The 20,725-nt window shown below is 38.9% G+C and overlaps 1 protein-coding gene across 5 annotated transcripts in view; it reads right to left on the bottom strand.

Annotated features, from left to right (window-relative positions):
- PTK2 (protein tyrosine kinase 2) overlaps positions 1 to 20,725 on the bottom strand; it is a 195,935-nt gene that overhangs the window by 80,961 nt on the left and 94,249 nt on the right. For all 5 annotated transcript variants that reach the window (XM_042809085.1, XM_042809084.1, XM_042809082.1 and 2 more), the window contains 3 exons: positions 17,734 to 17,821; positions 4,751 to 4,830; positions 3,178 to 3,240 (listed from right to left, as the gene is read on the bottom strand). In XM_042809085.1, the coding sequence (XP_042665019.1) occupies positions 3,178 to 3,240; positions 4,751 to 4,830; positions 17,734 to 17,821 (231 nt within the window). The remainder of the gene's footprint in view (positions 1 to 3,177; positions 3,241 to 4,750; positions 4,831 to 17,733; positions 17,822 to 20,725) is intronic.

Here is a 20,725-nt window from a genome sequence, read left to right as displayed (position 1 = left end):
CTAACAATATCTTTAAACAAAGACCCTTTGCTGCTTCTCAAATGAGTAAGAATGCTTTCCGTGATAGGACACTTTGCAGAAAGAGAATTTTTATGCCTGGCAAAGCAAGAAAAGCTGTTAGCCAGCTTGAGAAATACAGCATGTATCTGCTGCTACCTAGCCATGCAAGAGGAAAGCCAAAATTAAAGTTAACATAAAGAACTTGCTCAAAATAATGAAACAGGGTTATTTTTAAAGCTCTCTCAAAACAAACAGTATTCAATTGTACAAAATATACTGAAAGCATCCTCAACCAAGAGGAGCAGAATGTTCATGTGCAGCAGTGAACGCTGGCATCTGTGCCATGACAGTAAGCTGAAAGACGATAAAACTTTCATAAATGTTAATTCCTTTGATGCATTTCTTCTCAAATGCAAATTACCTGCCGTTTATCATCCCACAGTTAAATAAGTCTAACACACTATTACCATCTAAATAACATGCAAAGACATTTTGACAAGGAATATATTAGTTTAACATTAAGCATTTTAGAGAGAGATGGTGTTTTCAAAATGAGGCACCCTCCATCACTCTGGTATTACTTATCTCAATGGTGCTGCAGCACACGGCTGCCATTCTGCTGCTGTTGTGGGTGAAGGGAATAGGAGAGTAGTTTTTGTACACATTTGTATGTAATAAACTTGGAGGAATTTCTTATGCAGAGCATAATGAAACACAATAATAAAACCTGTAATCAAGCATTTAGGTTAGGCTGAAAATTTATTTACTGTAGGAGAATTTAACATACGAACCATATAAATTCCATGCCAAGTCTACAAACAGGAGAACAAGTGCTACAAATTCAAACACAAACTGTTTTTTAAACACACAACCCTACAAACTCTCTCCTCACCTCCTCAGCTGCACCGCATGGGGATAAACCAGACCAAATCTGTTTTCTAAATGCCATTAAGAGGGGATTATTAGTGAGATCCTGTTCCATACAGTTTTTTCAGTTTTGTATTTGGCCATTCTACTTGAGGACTTGATGTAATTTTTTTTCTTCATGTATAAACTTCAATGGGATTAATAAAAGACTAACTACAGATAGATGATACTCCTTGCTATATAACAATAAGCAGATTTAGGCAAGACATATCTTAATCTCTATTTTTCACCTCCAAGTTGAATAAAAAAATATTAGATTAACAGAACAGATTTGAACATGCTCTTCACAAAACTGTGGATGCAGCTGTTTCTTCCTATAGCTCCCATTTGCGTACTGGTAATTATTTCTGTTCTATGCTAACAGGCTTCATGTTTATCATGAAAAAATTCTTCTTTTATCACATGAAGGCCCAACTGTTAAAGACTAGTTTGATTCTATCTCCCATTTCCCATCCCATCCCCACGGTCTTGCATGAAAAGATCAAAGATGAATATACATCAAATAGACATCTGACAAAGACAGGCAAGGAGCAATCAGACCAAATGTGAAAAAGTGCTATGCAAGAATTGCACTCAGCTGGTTAAGTGCCTCATCAGTGCTACAACCAACAAAAAAGGGAGAGAAACAAAAAGCCTCACTTGAGAAATAAATATTACTAGTGTAAGAAAATCTTTATGGATAATTAAGGTGATAAGTCCAAACAAGTACTTTCGGCACTCTGCACACTCTTACAAGCTTAAAATTATTATCTACAGACACTTTAAGGTTCTTTTATGCTTTTATGCTCACAGAGATTTGTATGAATCCCATGCAAAACACATTTTGCTTCCAAAACTGTTAGACAAAAAAGTAACGAAGTCTGGCAGTGCACAACACAACCTTTACTTTTTCTCCAGCACGACATCAAGCTGTGACATTTTACACATCATGCTTTTGTCTCCGTCTCTCACTGCAATAATTAAGTTTAAATCTGGAAGGAGAGTTACTATTTGAAAACATGTGCACTGCAAGAGACAAGTCACTGTTAACCTGGAAGTGGCCCCACACCGCTGAGCCCTACAGGAGCTCTTAATTGTTATAATCCTTAATTAATACTGTATATCATCTGTTATGAACTTTGTTTCTTTCGTCTCACTGCCTCTGAAGTTCTTAATCTCATTACTAGTGTCTATGGTTCAAGAGCTGCCAATTAACTTAAATATACCTCCCCCAAGTTCTTACTGAAATACACATAAACTGTAACCACAGCAAGTCACAAACTCTTTCTCCCAGGAGGACAACATGCTCAGGACTTGTTCAGGTCACAGTGCTTTCCTATCCTTTTACACAGCCTTTTGGCCTTTACTAACTGTTCACCTTGTTCATTTCTTGGCCCTTCTCATTCTGTTACAGGTCTCTTCACCCAGGACATTTCTGCTGGTAGCTATGGCATAAAACTGAAATCCTTCGAAAAATAACAATAATCCAAACAAAAGCAGAACTTCTCAGTTCTGCACAGATAGAGGAACAGAGTACGACATTCAGTTATTTTTGTGAATGAATAAATTAGCTTTACCCTTCATTCAGAAGGTTGAAAGTTGGGCTTTTAAACTGGAACACTGTCCCTATCATACTCCATCTGGAAGAGCTGAATTCTACAGATTAATCCACAGATTCCACCAACAGTTTACACAGCCTGACATTTCTTAAGGAATTCGGATTTTGTTTATTTTTACTTAATCCAATCTACCATAGAACACAATCAACAAAAATGGTTTCAATATACAGACATTTCTCAGCTGTCCAAAAATTTGTGCTGTATTAAAAAAATGAACTTTTAACTGCAAGGTCACAACTCAAATTCACATACTTAGCAAACAAAGAATGACACCACAAGCAGTTTAATTCAAACTTTACCACAGATTAGTCACAACTGAAGAATGCCAACTGTGTACAGAAAAAACATTTAGAAACAATAACACCTTAGAAATAGACTCGATGATCCCATAAACATTAGCAAAGTTGAAAAAATCATCAGCTTCATGATCAAGTTTAAACAACTTCGACTCTACTTCCCTGTAGCAGAGTTGGAAGTGTTCTTCCTACTTGTATATTTTAGTTGGTTTAATCATCCTTATTTAATGCACTTGAAAAGCTCAACAATCTCCACGAAATAAAAAATGACAACAGAAACTTTCTTTTAAGGACCTGAAATTAAAAATTCCTGAATAAGAAACAACTCCAATGACATGCTTGAACACCATACTTACTCTAGCACTTCATAGTTGGATTTCTTTTCTAATGCATTGCCTCTCATCTCTCCGTAGGATCTCCTGAAGTCATGAAAAATATTTGAAAGGAACAATTATTGGATGACCCGGCCTAAAACCAGTCAAATCTTTGGGAGACCAACATTAGAAACCATTTACGGAACGAATTCAAGTATAAATATTCTTATGCTATTAACCTACCTCAAACAGATCTCTATTTCACAAAATAATTTCATGCACTGGAAAATGCATGGGACTATACCAGTATTAGAAGAACTTCAACCCACTTTAATTGAGTGGCTAGTGAAAGAAGTGATCTAAACTCTTGATCAGCAGCTATCTCACAGCTACCTATTTCAGTAGGTAGCTCTCCCCTGCTCTCCTCTGTAATAGCACTCACATTTATGCATGTAGTAGGGAGAGCCTGACCCAGTTGCGAATGGTGAGAACCAACAGTTTCAAGCCAGATATTCACAACAGTTGTTCAAAAATATGAAATATCAAGGAGTAGAAGGCTGAGAGCACTGTTTTTACTGACAAAGTGGGCCACTAACACTTGCAGTGTGAAGTCTTAGTAGTCACCTACTCACAATACTTTACCAAGGCAAAAATGTGCTGAAGAACCATGACATGCCACCCTGAGAGCCTTGGAAAGCAAAGTTTGACTGACAAAATAACAGTGGATTACGATTTTCGTGGTATGTTTTGAAATAAAGCACTGGTTTTTGCCAGCGTTACTATCTGCAGTCACAACAAGCACTTCTGTTTTCTCTGCGCCTACCAGCGAAACTTACAGCAAGGATATCAGGTCTTCCTACAGTGCCCACACAATTGCACAGACCTAAGTTCTATTTTATTTTGGAAAATTACTGTTTAAAGAACACTTTTATTCTGTGCTAACAAGTTCACATTTCCCATTAATTTCTTACCAAGTTTACTACATTGCTAATCTCTCTGGGCAAGACAACAGCATACGAAAAGCAAATGTATCAGGCAGGAAATTCTCCATAAATTAGCAAAGAAAAAACAACAACAAAAAAAACAATCGTGCACTTCAGAAGCAGAAATGGGAACTCTCTCAAGGATCTATTAATCTGATAAACTTATCTTTACTTTCCAGCCGTGTGTACAGTTGATGAGAACAGCAAAAATCCCCAAAAGAGTCACAAAGATTTAAATATTTGAAACCAGCATATTGAGTGAATGCAGACAGAAAAGGTAGCAGTACTTATCTTGAGCATTCTTTAGATGCAAGATTTATAGGCACAATTCCAGGACTGTTTGCTAAATAACACCACAGATGAATCGTTCTTTTAATGCCCTTCATTGTACCCCACAAATCTTTGGATTATTTAAATGAAGAATACATTCAACAAAAGCAAGTGAATTTTAAATATCAGTAGAAATTGAGTAGAATGCAGCCTGCCCATTTTTTGTTCAAACTACTTTATAGCAAAAAATATGATATTGAGGTGTATTGAGTAGAAATCCATGAACCATAACGAGTTACAAAATTAATGTATATATTCTGTCAGAAATATGGTGAATAATAAATAAATAACAGTCAGCTTACCTGATTTCAAGGCAACCTAGTTTCAAAGCAATTTCCTGGTCCACTTGATCTGCTATTTCTAACATATAGTCATTTTTCACCTACAGCAAAAAAAAAACAGGTATCATTAGTTATTAACAAGAAAAGGACAAAACTAGTGCTGAAGAACTTAACTCTGCAAATTCTTTCACACAACAGCCTTTTTTCCATCAGCAACACTTTGCCACAGTACCACTTTTCTAATAGCTTATACCATGCTATGAGAGCATAAGCTTGCTATTGAGATGCTAAAGCCTCACTAAAGAAAGTCCTAAAATATCATTAAAAAAAACACAACAGAGAAACCACAGAACAAAGAGCAGATTATAAATTAAGAGATAAATACACTTTATGAAATGCATTTTGAGTGATTCCAAGCTGTAAGAAAAGCCATTTCAAACTCATTTAGCTATGAAACTCCTACACTAAAAGACAGAAACACAGCAGCAGATTCAGCAGCTGGAAGCCCTCTCCAGTCAGCATCCAATCAGTAAAGCATTAGCCGGCAAAATAACAAATGGATCAAACCCTACAAAGCAAAGCAATAAATGCATGAGTCCTTCCAGGTTATGAAGTGCAGGAAAATTTTTGTTATGGAAAGACACAGAAGAAATGAGACCAACTGTGTAGCAGTGCAACTTATTACAATAGTTGCACCATCAGAAAAAGCTTCCTTCATATGAGGGACTCATTCAGCAACTCAGCATGCTGACAAAACACTAAGTTTTCAGTCCAACTCAACTCCACAATATATTAATTACAAGTCAAAGACTTAACTAAGCATCCTTCAGCATCATGTAGTTTGCAATACTAACATATATATGAAAATGAAATTGTTGTTTTGTACTCCCACAGGAGTGATACAGAAGATATGTAGAATTAATGACACTTTTTTTTCATCATAATGCTTACCATTAAAAGAAAAAACAAAAAGCACAAGAAAAAGTAACAAAAAAATCTCATCCTCACGCATATGATTCCTATTTGAGCTTTTCTGCATCTTTTTTTTTTTTTTTTTTTCCTCTGTATCTTGCAATTACAAGCAAGGAGAGATGCACCTTTTAGGAAGTTACTATGTTTTGATTCTGTTTTCATTTAAAAGCATGAGGGCTATGAAGATGGTGGAGGGTCTAGAGGGAGCAGTGGGGCAGCACTGAGTTCTGGTCTCTGTGACAGTGACCAGACCAGAGGGAATGGCATGGAGCTGTGTCAGGGCAGGGGCAGCTGGGGGTTAGGGAAAGGGTCTGCACCAGAGGGTAGTGGGCATGGAACAGTCTGCACAGGGCAGGGGGAAGTCCTGAGCTGCTGAGTTCAAGGAGTGTTGTTCCTGTGAGGAGCCAGGAGTTGGACTGGTTGATCCCTGTTGGTCCTTTCCAACTCAGGATGTTCCAGGATATCATTAAGTAGTATCTATTTACGTTCATTCTCATCATACTGCACAACTGCACCTGTTTGCAATGGGATAGTATTTCTCTTCCATTATCAAGGTTTTGTTCCTCGAGTCAGAAGTATCATCCAGACACCTTGTAAATGGCAGAATGTAATAATTTAAACCAAAAGATACATATGAGCTTCGTCTGCAGTGATATGAATTTTGCTCTGCACTAAAACTGACAGACCCGAGCTCAGAACAGATAAATCAAGAATATAATTTTCAGGCTCCTGTGTTACTGCATCATTACGAACTTTGCAGCACCCACTCAGATGGCACACAGCAGACTGGTTACTGTCTATTTGCAGGTCTGTACGGGGACATATGAAAACCAGGAGAAAAACTGAAAATGTGGACTTTGAGTGAATTCAGTTCCTATATGGATGCTTACATTCCAGAAACAAAGGAAGTTAAAATGAACTACAACAAATTACTTTTTATGTCATCCATACAGAGTTTTAATGCACCTGAACTGTACTCCCAATATAAGCTTTCATTTTCTGCTCCCACCCTGTCTAGGCATTAATCTCCATGGAAAGCCCAAATCACTTCCCTGAAGAAGCTAAAATACCTGCTCATGAAACCCCTTACCTAATCCACCTTTCATGAGTCCAAACCAAATACCTACTGGTTAGTTCACTTAATTTTTTTTTAAATAAAACACACACCCACTTTGGAACCATTTTAATAATTCTGCAACACCAGAAAATTTCACAGTGCTGTTATCTACTCTTTCCTTGAGGTATTCATAAAGTACCTGCCTGCAGCAAAGCATTTTCTCAGTTCTGATATGTAAAATTTCCTCTTGCAGACACTACACTCATTCGAGGCTGCTGGTATATCATGATCAAATTTTTACTTATCTTCACAGTTCACTGCCTAGTGGGTTCCAGTACTGAAATAATTCATTTGCTAAACTGAAGAGCTTAAGAACATCCTCAGAATCACACAAATTTGAAAAATGCTGCTAGGCTCAAGAAACGACTATTCCATAGACAAATAAGCAAATATTTCAAGTTTTCCTTCCCCTTGCTTTCTGGCTTATGAGCTTTCAAAAACTCCACTCATGTTCTCCCAGTTCAAATTTGCAACTACAGGCACCACGACTGGACTACAATAATTCAAAAGCCCTCCTGATCACAACAGTTTGGAAGAAAAAAAATCAGTCATGACATCCCCTCACAGAAATGAATTGCTGCACTTCATTAACATAAAGTAGTGCACACCCACCTGATCGTTTTATTTTTCAACTTTGGCAGGTATACAAAGACAGTACAAGCTTCAGGAAGCCTGTGGTCGTAACCTGGTGATCTAATTAGATGGAACGATGTTCTATTATGAACAGAAAATGTAATAAGTGGATGTAATTAATTTTTTTTTTTTTTTTTTTTCCCCCAACACTTGCCTGAACACATTCTTCTCTAAATTTCAGTAGGTTTAAGAAAAAAAGCAGATTCGACTTCTGCTCCCACATTACCAATAAGAACATCTCTTCCTTTCCTTTGCCTACTATGTTAGAGCAACGCATGAACCAATCAAGGTCACATCAAGGTATGAATTTTGCAAGTTTCAGCATAACTTGCATAACATCGAGGAAAAAGCCTGAGCAAATATCAAATGGAAGAGACGTAAGAGATAATGCAACAGCAATTAAGTGTGCTGTCATAAAACTGAATGGTTTTCCTTCTGTGTTTGCTCAATTATGACTATTATTCTTGCTATTAATACAGATAATGAAAATTGAGAAATTTTTTCATCTGTTTAAGAGAAAAAAGGGCTTATTCTGAAGAGCTAAATCCTAAATATATAAATAAGCAGACACAAAACTTTAACTGTCAACACATCTGAAGAGCCTGACAAGTTTTTCTTGTTTATAACTGACTCAAAAGTATGTGAAGAGGAGGATGAGCCCAGACCAGTGTTTAAAACAAGATCCCCTAAAGGCTAGATCAGAAAAATGTCACATAGTATCAGTTTATATAAATTATGTCAAATCTCATATTCAAAAACCCATTAAAAATAAAACAAAACAAGCAAACAAAAAACAACTGGCCAAACAAGAAAAAGCAACACAGCTTTTTTTCACTCACTATCTGCAGTTATAGTAACTACACGACCTACCTCAAATAAGATGCTCTGGCATCAATCCACCTCACGCTTCTAGATGAGTACTACCATACAAAAGGAGCCTACCACATAAATAAGGAACCTATGAGTACTACCATATTAAGGAAGCCTATAAATAGGCAGGGAGCCAGCTCTTTGAAAGGGTAGATAACAGGACAAGGGGAAATGGTTTTCAGGTGAAAGAGGGAAGATTCAGGTTGGATATCAGGGGAAGTTCTTTACAGATTGAGAGTGGTGAGGTGCTGGAACAGGCTGCCCAGAGAGGCTGTGGATGCCCCGTCCCTGGAGGTGTTCAAGGCCAGGTTGGCAGCCTGGGCAGCCTGGTCTGGTATTAAATGGGGAGGTTGGTGGCCCTGCCTGTGGCAGGGGGTTGGAACTTGGTGATCCTTGAGGTCCCTTCCAACCCAAGCCATTCTATGATTCTATATTAGTACTGAAGTAACTGTACTTGTATTTGCCCACTTGGGCTGATGAGTAAGAACTGAAGTGCAGCCTAAGCTTCACATTGCCATCAATCTCTCGGTCATGCCAACTACAGACTACTGCAACTAAGCAATGCAGTATATGAAAACTATGAATGCCAAGCAGAAACGTGCTTTTCAGATATAGGAAAAGTGTCTTTCATATGCCTTATAACGTGGAACAAAACACATGCTGCTTGTTCAGAAAACACATGGTTAGAAAGGAAACTAACATTTAAATACAAGAATCACAGAACGGTTTGGGTTGAAAGAATGTCACAGTCCAAAAAAAACCTAAGCCACGATATGTTACGTTGACATATTAATACCCTTTTTTGACCAGTATTTACCTTTTATTCTCACCAACGCATGTTTTTCATCACTGCTCGGCCAGAACAAAAATATCTGTAATGTTTCAAGTCTTTCAAACAATAAAAAATCAGAGATACTGTTAAATCATAAGAAAAGGAGGTGAACCATGAACTAGTAAGTTTTTTTCCCACAAGGAAGACATGCACGCAAACAAAACCCAGTTGCACTGGACCAGTTTCCCTTCTGATGTCAGACTTGAAAATATTTCTTCTTTTACTTAAAAGGACAAATTGCAGATTGCCTAACTTGTAACTTCTCAAAATTCACTAAAAAATAACAAGCACTCTGACAGCTGTATCAATGGCTAGCTATGAATGGTTCCAGCTGGTACAATTTAAAATAAAAACTGGAGACAGGGGAAAGCCCACGTTTGTGAAGATGAAGAAATCAGAGAACAGCCCTATGCTAGAACACATGATCTAAGAAGAAATCTATCATGGGCTTCGTATTTTGTATACCAGCTGCTACTTTCAGAAGCCATCTGCTTCATTTTTCGGCACACAAGTTTTTTTAATGCAGCTGCAGTACTTCAGAAAACCACTCACTTGGGCTGATGAGCCATCTTGCCACTGCAGCTCACAAAAACACAACGTGGGATTTAAATTTCTGTATTAAGAAGAAGAGCAAAACAATTTTGAACTGAGTACCAAATTCTTTCCATGAGTTCAGGGATTTTAAAAAGCCTTCTTATTCTGCCTTAAAAACATATTTTAGTTTAAATTCATACCCCAAAATGTATATATTAAACACAATTACCAAACTTTCTATTAAGTTTTGTTTTCAGACATAAACACTGTGGAAATTCTTCAGTAACAATTCTATCAAATGGTGTCTTAGTACCAATATTAGCCCCTGTGCTGGCTCTCCCACCTCATTTCATGTTACCAAGGAATTTCCCACAGGATTACATCCAATTTTTCAGAAGGACGGTTTAAAAATAAGCAATCTATTTCTCTTGCTTTACTTTCACTATCTGTGACCCACTTACACAACTTACAGGTCTGATTTTTATTTTTTCCTTACGATAACTGCTTTGGAATTGCATTTAAACAGCACTTCAGTGGTGAAGGACTCTCCAAAGAGTTAAAAACAAAATCAAAAGGAAACCCTGCCACAACACAGCAATTTAGACAAGCAAATGATAATGCCTTCTGTACCCCCTCTTTACTAAGCTGCAGAAGAATCACCATTCGAGTAGCTCAACAGGGCATGGAAGACAAAGGTTTACACTTCAGCACTTTCTCCTTACGCCGCGTGCTCCATCCACAGATTTTCAGATGGTGTTTTTTATCTTTTATATTCACAAATGCTGTGCCTGTGGTTAGTTTGTCACATTTATATTAACAAATACAACTTTCTTCTTCCCCCTTCTCCGTTTACAATACCCATTTGTTCTCCATTTAAACAGCTCAGGTGTATTCTAGCACCTGATACGTTTCTCCTATCTGAAGGTATTCAAGTCCAGGTGTCATAGAATCACAGAATGGCATGGGTTGAAAAGGACCACAATGATCATCTGGTTTCAACCCCCTGCTATGTGCAAGGTCAGCAACCAGCAGACCAGGCTGCCCAGAGCCACATCCAGCCTGGCCTTGAATGCCTCCAGGGATGGGGCATCCACAGCCTCCTTGGGCAACCTGTTCCAGTATGTCACCACCTTCTGTCACCACCACCACCACAACCCTAAAGAAATTCCAAGGTATCCCAGTGCCTCACTCTGAAAAGCAAGTAGTTAAGTGACCAAGACAATGATCTAAGCACATTTGTTTTCCCTGCAACCTCGCATTTAAAATTACTCTGTGCACATGTTCAGACTGCATTTTGCTTTCTACTTACTGCAGGTACTGTATGCAAATCCACAACGATCCACCTTACAGCTCTTTTTGCCAGACTTAATCCTCTCAAATATTCTATGCTTAATGCTGCAACCTGTTTTGCAGAGTTGAACAGACTGCCAAAAAGCTGTAGTCTTCCAACACGGAGGTCCCAACCCACAAGACTATCGCTTCAGAAATCTTATGCAAAATTTATCCTACAAGATCCATTACTCTCCTGCTTTGAACGAAGTACTGTACGCACAAAAGCTCAAAGCATGCTTATAACGTCAGCATTTTTAGGAGCCACCTTAATGATCAAAATAGTAGTATTTAAAACATGCACAGGAGGAAAACATGTGGTAGCTCTCTGCCCCTATTTACCCATCTGATAATGTTAGATATATTATAGGAACTGAATCTGCATTGGAGAAAATTAAGGCTTCAGCTTTTTCTTGTGGAGTTAAAAGCACAGATTCAGTACTGGGATAACATTAATTTGCCATCTGCCCTCAGCTGCTCCTCCTCTCCAACTTCCAAGGTCACATTCTCTACATTATCTGGAGGTGATCTTTGACATCTCTAATTTTGGAAGCTCCTATGTTAATAATAAGGGCATTAGAGATGGGGAGAAAAAAAACAACTTCTGGCAAGGCACTGTTTGGGACAGAATGGCTAAAAATGATCCCTTCTGTCAGTGTGGGCTGATCTCCAGATGTCACTGCAATGTACACTGCTGCTTCTTACATTCTCCACAAAGTAGGACTATACACTTGGGAACCATATAGTGCTCAACCTACTAAGCGTGCCTCGCTAGCAGCTAATTTTATACTCCTCCTTCTGACACAGGGTTTTACTTTTCCAGATCAAATGAGTCCAAAGATCAATATGATTTGCATTTTGCTTCTCTGACGTGTGTTACACATGCATCAGAACAACACAGGCATCAATACGTGAAAACCCGTGCTGAGTAGCTCAAGACCACAAGTGCGAAATAACAGTCACTCACACATGACTGAAAGAAAGCCCACAAGCACTATTTTCACCACTTCTGCTGACAGGTGGAAATTTAAAAATCAGAGCAGCTGCTCTCCTTTGGACCAGGTTTGACTGTGGAAGAAGTATTTGGGAACACCAGTGTGCTTTACATTCCTGGCACAGAGCACTGCTCGCAGGAAGCACTGTGTGACACAGAATGTTTGGAAGATGCAGCAGCAGTGCCACAACTGTACAAGCTGCAAGATCTCCAAGAATATCAGCACAGTTCTGAGGCTGTAAATCAACATTTATAGTTAAGAACAGTACTTTGCAAGGAATTGGGAATCTCAGCCCTTTCAAGAAATGACCCCTACAAAGGGGTCACTTTAAATTACTTTCAGAAGCTGTAAAATGCAGACAGGTGATGCTCAGTTTGATGTATTTTTTCACTTTTTAAGCAGTTGCAATTCTTACATTTATTACCATTTTGCTTTAGGGCACCATTTTGCTTAAGGGTTGTGTGTCAACTATTAATTCTTCTTGAAGGATTTTATTTTACTTCTCACAGGCTGCTGCAAATACCAGGAAGAACGCATGCTTTTCCTCCTATGTCCTCGATTTTCTTCAAAGCTTTAACTACCAAAGTCATTTGCTTCAGGTCTCCTATTTTTATTACAGCATTAAGAGACGCTGTTATTTAATTAGGTTAAAGAGTCTAATTCCCAGCCTGTACTTCAAATTATATCTCAAGCACCGAAGCCTTATAAAACTTAAATCATTATTATAGTACTTGCCTTGACTTAGAACTTTCTATGTGTTCAGGGACAGTGTTATAAAAAAGGTATTCCATTTGCATGATATATTTCTCTAGCGCAAAACAGGAGTGATTTTTGTATGTATGGAAATGCATTTCTTATCTTCGCAGAAACAGAACAAATAAGTCTCACTGCCTACCAGAAACTTTGTCTCATTTTAGCACACAAAACTTTTTCTTTTTTTTTTTTTTTTTTTTTTTTTTTTAAAGGAGACAATTTCTAATGAAAATACACCTGCACTGAACTGGTGTGAGGAAATATGGGATTTCTACAGACAGAATTCAGCTCAGTTCTTCCAGAATATCATTTATCTGCCCTAACTTCAAGCTCATTCTCTCTTTGCTCGCAATTCCTCCTCCTGTGTTACATAAACCTTGCCTCATTTAAACGGCAAAATCAAAACACAGCCAAAACTCTCCTTTAACAGATAAGCGGACCAGAGCTGGAAGTATAAAAGCTAAAAGAGGCAGCACAGAGAAAAATTCTACATTGATAAAAATGACCTTTCCTCCTTCTCTGTGATCTAAAAACCCCAAAAGTTACTTCCGAAATATCCTGTTCAAGGCACAGGGCAGCAACAGCAGAACAGCTGAGGCCTAAGAGTTGCTTACCCCCCACTCACATGCAGATGCTTACTGCCTTTTCATCAAGGAATAAACCATCTCCAATTACTATAAGCTAACATGTTATTCAAGGATAAATGTGTGCAGGCTCTTGTCCCACACTAAAATGTAGGCAATTCAAGTAGCTTACATCTGATTCTAATTACATGAATGTTTTAAAAATCTGTACTCTGTCTTGATGTGAGATCCAGCCTTCATTCCTCACTCTGCTATTCAGCCTGTACCCTTCCACCTCCCAACAGCATTCACACCGGGACAAACAGAAAGACACCTGCAATGAATTCCACCAACACTTTTTTTTAAAGCAAACCAAAATGCTCCAAGAAGTACAAGAAAAACATGACAGTTTTCCTTACCTGACAAAAATTCCAATTTTTAATTCTCCTTTTATACTTTGTTTATTCTGAAGCCTTCTCGAGTATCAGTTTTAAAAAAATCATATAGCTATCTTTATTCTTTTGGGAAGAGGGCTGGAGCATCTCTCCTATGAAGGAAGGTTGAAGAAACTGGGCTTGTTTGGCTTGGAGAAGAGAAGGCTCCAGGGAAACTTTATTGCAGCCTTCCAGTACTTGAAGGGAGTGTATAAACAGGAGGGGGATCAGCTATTTACAAGGGTGGATACTGATAGTACAAGGGGGAATGGCTTTAAACGAAGACAGGGGAGGTTTAGGTCAGATATTAGGAGGAAGTTTTTCATTGGACACACTGGAACAGGTTGCCCAAGGAGGCTGTGGATGCCCCATCCCTGGAGGCATTCAAGGCCAGGCTGGATGTGGCTCTGGACAGCCTGGTCTGGTGGTTGCTGACCTTGCACAGAGCAGGGGGTTGAAACCAGATGATCATTGTGGTCCTTTTCAACCCAGGCCTTTCTGTGATTCTATGAAATAAGGAAATTACGTACCGATGAAAACTTGTTTACAATAGCTTTCCTCATCATCTCATGCACACTCTGTTTAAAGGTTGTCGGGTGAGGTTAGAGTTGTTTCACACTGGAGTATCTAATACAACAGGACACAAGTTGCAGTGAAGACTTTCATATGAAGGCAACACAGTAAGTGTATGCAGGCTGTGCAACCACCACTAAGTGCAACCCCATTTGCCTAATTCGGGTGAAACTGCAAGCAGTACCCAAGGGAACAATAGAGTCAATGCAATATCACCAACTAAACGTTTTTCTACTTAATGAAAAAGAGATAATTGACCACCACAGACCTCCACTACCTTTGCCACCTTCTGAATAGACTAGCAAAAAAAGGTTAAATTCTAGCAGGACTCTTTTGAACAGGACTCTCAAGTAGGAAATAAGACGATGACCACAGCATCACTCTTCTCTATTTCCTGTCTCAAAGCTGAACTGCCTGAAAAACAAATGCATTGATAAATTGCATGCTATCACTGTTAGTACGACTGCGTGGGATTAGCATGCTTTGTAATTCTGATGTTATGAACAAGTTGCAAGGCTTCCCCTCCACATATTGATTTGAACCATTTGCTGTACAGCTTGCAGGCCACAGGCACTCCTGCAAAAGGTCTCATTAAGTGCCCTGCTTTTATACTCCCAATTAGAAGTCATTACGCCCACTGCAGCTGGCTGAATGACTGCCACTGATTGCAAACTGCAGTCTGCTCCGGTCTCAGGTTCCTGACTGGTCCAACAAAGAATAAGACAAAGAAAGGTCACAGCATCCTTCATATGGTCAAAACCAAGAAAAAAAAAAAGCACAAGTACAAATAAAAAAAAAAAAAGCGTAAGTACAAATATGACAATAATAAAAACAAGGAGATTTACATGTTTGCATAGATTCATACAGGGCAATGCACATATTGAAGTAAATGGGAGTAGTCATGCATGCGGAGTTATAAATGTGTGCCAGTTTTCCCAATTTTCAGTTCAACAGCCTGGTAACTGTGGCTGGGTTTAACTGCATGAATAAAACATGCCTGCTGACAGTGACTAAAGTAATATTTCAGTATTTTTACCGACGTTCTGTGCTTCTGAAAATCTGTGAAAGATGACAGGTCACTTGGGGATTCAACCTTACCCAAACTTTCAGCTCACCAATTACACTGCTGCTCTGCAATTAAAACTCAGGAAAATCATTTCACCATTTCCGAAATTCAGGGACATTTCACAGGTGACCAAATCACATCCCTTTTCCTGCCCCAAGACCTCCTTAATTTGACAATGTACATTTTTAATCAGCCAGACAACATGTGTTTAGATGTCATTAGGACAGTAACTGGTCCTCAGACACATCTCGAAAACAAAGATTCAGTCATGGGCAGCATCCGGCCCTCAAAATCCTTTTTTCTCATGCACAACAATACACGAGAACATAGTTGGCTTTTACATCCAAAAAAAGCCAATTTGAATCTATAGTTGTTAATGCTTTTGTTTGCTTGTTGTAAATTCTTTAACTGAGTCCTATGTTCATCATCTCTAACATAGTTATTTCTGTGCAGAAACCTCAGAGTATCTGTGTACATACATATTTATTAATAATAATAATTTAATAAATTAACATATAATTTTATTATATTATAATATTATTTATACGTGCATTTCGTTGTTCTTGCCTATACACAACATGCTGTGCCTGACTGCACACTGACTGCGAAGGATGAGCTGTGGTTAGCAAAAAAAGGCTAAAATGCACAATGACAACAAGACAAAGAAAGTGGAAGATTATTTCCATATCCCTCTTTGTTCTAGATTTGTTTTACACTGCAGCATTATTTCTCAAAATAATTATCTTTCCCTGCTTTCTTTTTATAAGCCAATCAGGTTATATTACAAGATAGATGTAATTGTCCTAATTTACTCAAGAAGTCAAGTGAGAATTACAGAGCAAAACAGAGCCAGGGACAGTGTACCAGCTCTGAAACGTATGCATGTGATTTCCATGACAACAGAGACCCAAATACCTCGCAGGACCCCATAAAGAAGAGCAGTGACTTTTTAAGAACTGCATTTAGAAATGCTTAATGATAACGTGAAGAAGAGAGGGGAAGAGAAAGTACTTGTAAGGTATGCAGAGAAAGGAGATGAGAACCTCTGATATTCGCTATACAATAAAACTGGGATTTGGGGCATCGTCAGAAACAATCAGCTGTCTTCTTTCATATCAGTTCCTTCATAAGCCTTCTTGCTACCTTCACACATTTGTACCTTATTCCTCCAAGTTTAACAAGAGCATCTTTGTCAAGAAGTGCTGTAAGTACTGCTCTGGTATTTTCAATTCCTTGCTGAAAGAAACAGTGAGGCACACAAGAGAAGAAGCTTTAGGATTGTAGTGCCACTGTTTGCAAATGAAACAAATCTTTATATATACAAAAAAAAGGAAAATACAAGGAAATAAGGGGAAAAAAAAGTATATCTCAAGGGGCTGAAAAGACCTACCTGCTTCCCTTACTAGAATCTTGAATACCATAGGAATTAAAAAAAAAAAAAAAAAAAAAAAAAAAAAAAAAAAAATATAACCATGTGTTCTCACCCAGATTTGAGCTGTGACTGCTGGGTGAGCTTCGTCAAACTATGGTGACAGTTTCTTGATATAGAAGGGGAGCAACCCAAGAAGCTCTCCTGAACTTTTCCGCCCTGCTGTAGGCAGGGACACCTCCCACTAGACAAGGTTGCTCACAGCCCCATTCAGCCTGGCCTTCAATGCTTCCAGGGAGGGAGGATCCACAACCTCGCTGGGCAACCTGTTCCAGCGTCTCACCACTCTCACAGTAAAGAATTTCTCCCCAGTATCTAGTCTAAATTCACCTTCTTACAGTTTAAAACCATTTCTCCTTGTCCTGTCATGACCTGCCCTTACAGTAAGTCCCTCCCCAGCTTTCCTGTAGGCCCCCTTCAGGTACTGGAAGGCTGTAAGGTCCCCCATGAGCCTTCTGCAGGCTGAAGAGCCTCAGATCTCTCTGGGATTATCATGTTTTCCTCCTTCCAGTAACTTCAAAGAGAAAATTTACTCAGAAAGCTGTTAAGCTAAATACGTCTGGTAAAAACATTCCATGGTTGCAGTAAAATCACCTGCTTATTTACACTTGCAAAAGAAATAAAGAAACTCAGCAATTTAATAAAGCAGTAAACACAAAAAGTCACAAAGACAGAGGTAAATTTCATCGGAGATGAGACAACATCTGCAGAGCTACCAGAAAAGATCCCCCATTGCTGCTCAGGGAGAAAGGCACCACTGTGGGTTCCCCTTTTTTACTTTACATGTGAACCTTAAGTTTTACCAAGTTTTTGTTTCTGCAACACTACATCATGCACATAAACAAAGCAAGGATCTTCCAAACAGATGGCAGTAAAACAGAAAGTAACCGATAACTGAATATACCTGCTGATAGAAAAAATTTAAAGTTGGTTTGTCCTCAGTGAACTGGTTTAGAAATCCTTTGGGCAGGTATCGAATTCTCAGTTCGTATCTGAAAAACAAGGAATAGAATTAAACTGGTAAGACAAATAATATCAGACTTCATTGCAACTACAGACAGTCTTCAAATGTTGTACAAAATACAGATAAAAATCAATACAAACACTGAAAACTAAGTAAAAATTCTAGCATTTGACCACTTGGAACACTGAATCAGAGAGCACCATACCACAGAGTGCCTGACATTTCCTAAACACGTTTTCAAATGACCTGCACATAAAAACAAACATAAAACCCTCATGCTTCCCAAAGCTTCACTGAGGACTGAAGCGTCAGGACCCAGAGCAGATAAGCCATTAGGTGCAGACCCATGAGAAGGTGCCCTCTGTGAGGTGATAGCAGCACGTGAGCTGCCATAGCCATAGGTGTGACCCCCTGCCTCTTCCTTGGCATGACATCCCTGTACAGATCTCACTGCTCCGAGGGGAAGAGTCAGCAGGGAGCCACATCCTACAGATCCTGCAAAACAGGGGCACAGAAAACAACATTTGTAAAACAATCTTCAGGCTGCAGGTTATAAAAGAGATGGAGGATGAAGCCAGGCATAAATGAAAAAATAAGTCAAAATCACATTTAATGAGAGTCATGTTTTGAGAGCTGTCTTGAGAAGGTGCACAGGATCATCCCTTATTGCTGGTCTGTGTTTCCATTTCACGATTGTCACCTTGGTCCTTTTACAACGATGGATAGGGGGTATTTCCTTATTCACCTCAACTTTTAACTTTAATCCAAACTGTACCCATTCAGTGGCACTGTCTTTAAGACGATAAAGCTCAAGGCACAGGTACTTTTCTTCCCATCCTGTTTAGAGAGTGGCTGGTTGGGTGTCCGGCAGAAGCCAGCATCACCTACCACAAGTGCTTGATCAAGGGAACCTCCAACTGCCTGGAAGAGGAACATTATGATAGAACACATGTTTTGGACAGCTTATTTAATGATGAAGTCTGAAGATAGGGTTGAATTATCACAAATATGAATAAGAACTCTTTATTTGGTCATCCAAAGTATAAAGAACAAACTGAGCCAACACTGTTAAGTCACTCTGTACCATCTCTTCTATCTTTCCGTTGTCTTGCAAGGAAAAACCAGAGATTGTTCAGGCCCCATGAAATGCATACAGAACTTATCTCAAATCTTCAAAGAAACACATGCTGACTCTGTCATCTTGATAAAGAGATGAGAAAATATGGGAATAGTATTTCCTGTACAGAACTTGGTCTGCTTCACTAAGGAGGCATGAGAAGCATTGCTTTTTGCAACAGGATCTTGTGAGAAAAATAAGGCAAGGTAAAAAGCTTGGCTGGGACAGCTACAGTGACCTTCATTACCTATTTATAAAGTAATCTCTGATTACACTTATGGGAATGAAGAAGACAATTTCCACAGGCCAATTCAAGGTTGGGCTTGATTTTCCATATCCTCTAAACATACTTCTTGAAATGTGGCCAACTCAAGAGAGAAGTCCCTTCCCACAAAATGGATCTGCTTGCTGAGCAAGCCATTGATGTCTACCTCCCTTTAGTCTGATAAGAACAGTATTCAGAAGACTACAATTCTAGTTGTTGCTATGTATCTTTGTTGGGGTACAGGAGTTTCCATGCACACAGTCTTCCACTCCAACCTTCAGAACGATGGGCATCACAGTGAAAAAGCTGTACGCTTTAAGCAAGCACAGCACACACTGCTGAGCAGTTCCAGGAGCTTCTCTTGGAAAAACAAGCACTACCTGGGCAGAAGCTGAAGAAGAACGGATGATCCAAGTCTTCATACCTCAGGAACAGCAGAAGAAATAACCCAACCACGTAATTTAGTTCCAGCAGGATCTGATTCAGCTTGCATCAGCAGAAAAGGAAACAGAAAAGAGAAGATGGGAACAAATAGGGTGGACACAGTTGGGAGAAAATAGCCTTGTGTGAGATTAATGAACTGCATCAGGCTGCTGAAGGATTAAGCAAGCATTAGGGCTCATAGAAGAAAAGGCAGAGGGTTGGATAACTGGAAGCACGAAAGGGGAGAAGAGAGCTGTGAGGTTATTTGTTGCCTCATTAAATCACACCACGAGTCTTCTGGTCTCTGTGCCAGTGCAGAGGCACTTGTGCTGATACAAGAATTTGTAACACACTACAGCTAAGCAATGGGGCTTCCTTAAGAGTGTCTTTCACCTGTTATAGCCAAAGTACGAATGGCATGCAGTTACAAGGACCAGCTCCACCTATGCACCTTAACCACAGAACAGGAAGATCTCTACCCTATACAGAACACAGTTGTTCCAAGCAATAAAATTTGTTACATGAATCTCAATTTTCCCCGTATGGGGCCAAAAAAGGGCAGTAAATGGAATGGTGCTTTGGCATATACCATTTTTAAAGGACAGGATAGCTGCTGTGACTGTTGGTAAAGGCATAGCCTTATCAAAAATAATCAGGGCTGATGTAATGATTTAAGACTCTCAGATCTTAACGTTCCAAGTTCAACCTGCCATACAGGAATAAAGAATACACGTCAGAGAGGAAGATTAATTCCTGTTTCACTCTTATGCCCTTCGAAACATCCAACCATTAATATAATACTACAAGTGAAGAGGAATTTCTTCATTAAAAGATGAGTCTGATGCATGCCTTGCTGACATAAACACTAAGAGGAAACCTGAAGCAAATAAATCAAAGGCACTCCGGTCTTTATTACCTTCACATAAAACACCACTGGGGTTTCATTCGTATTTCAATTGTCATCTTGGAACATCTTGCACACACAGGTCTATAGGACTTCATAAAACGCAATGCTTAACAAAGAATTAATTTATGCTGCAGTAAGATAAACCTGACAGCAGCAGAGTCACTGGAATTCAGCAAACTCTCCAACTGTATTTGGATGACTAGAGTTATTCTAAAGCAAA

This window comes from Centrocercus urophasianus, unplaced genomic scaffold (assembly GCF_019232065.1).
Source record: "Centrocercus urophasianus isolate 14NV4802_14NV808 unplaced genomic scaffold, USGS_Curo_1.0 seq_11, whole genome shotgun sequence".
Taxonomy (NCBI): Eukaryota; Metazoa; Chordata; class Aves; order Galliformes; family Phasianidae; genus Centrocercus; species Centrocercus urophasianus.
Note: the sequence above shows the minus strand (reverse complement) of the source record. Positions and strands in the feature narration are given on the sequence as shown.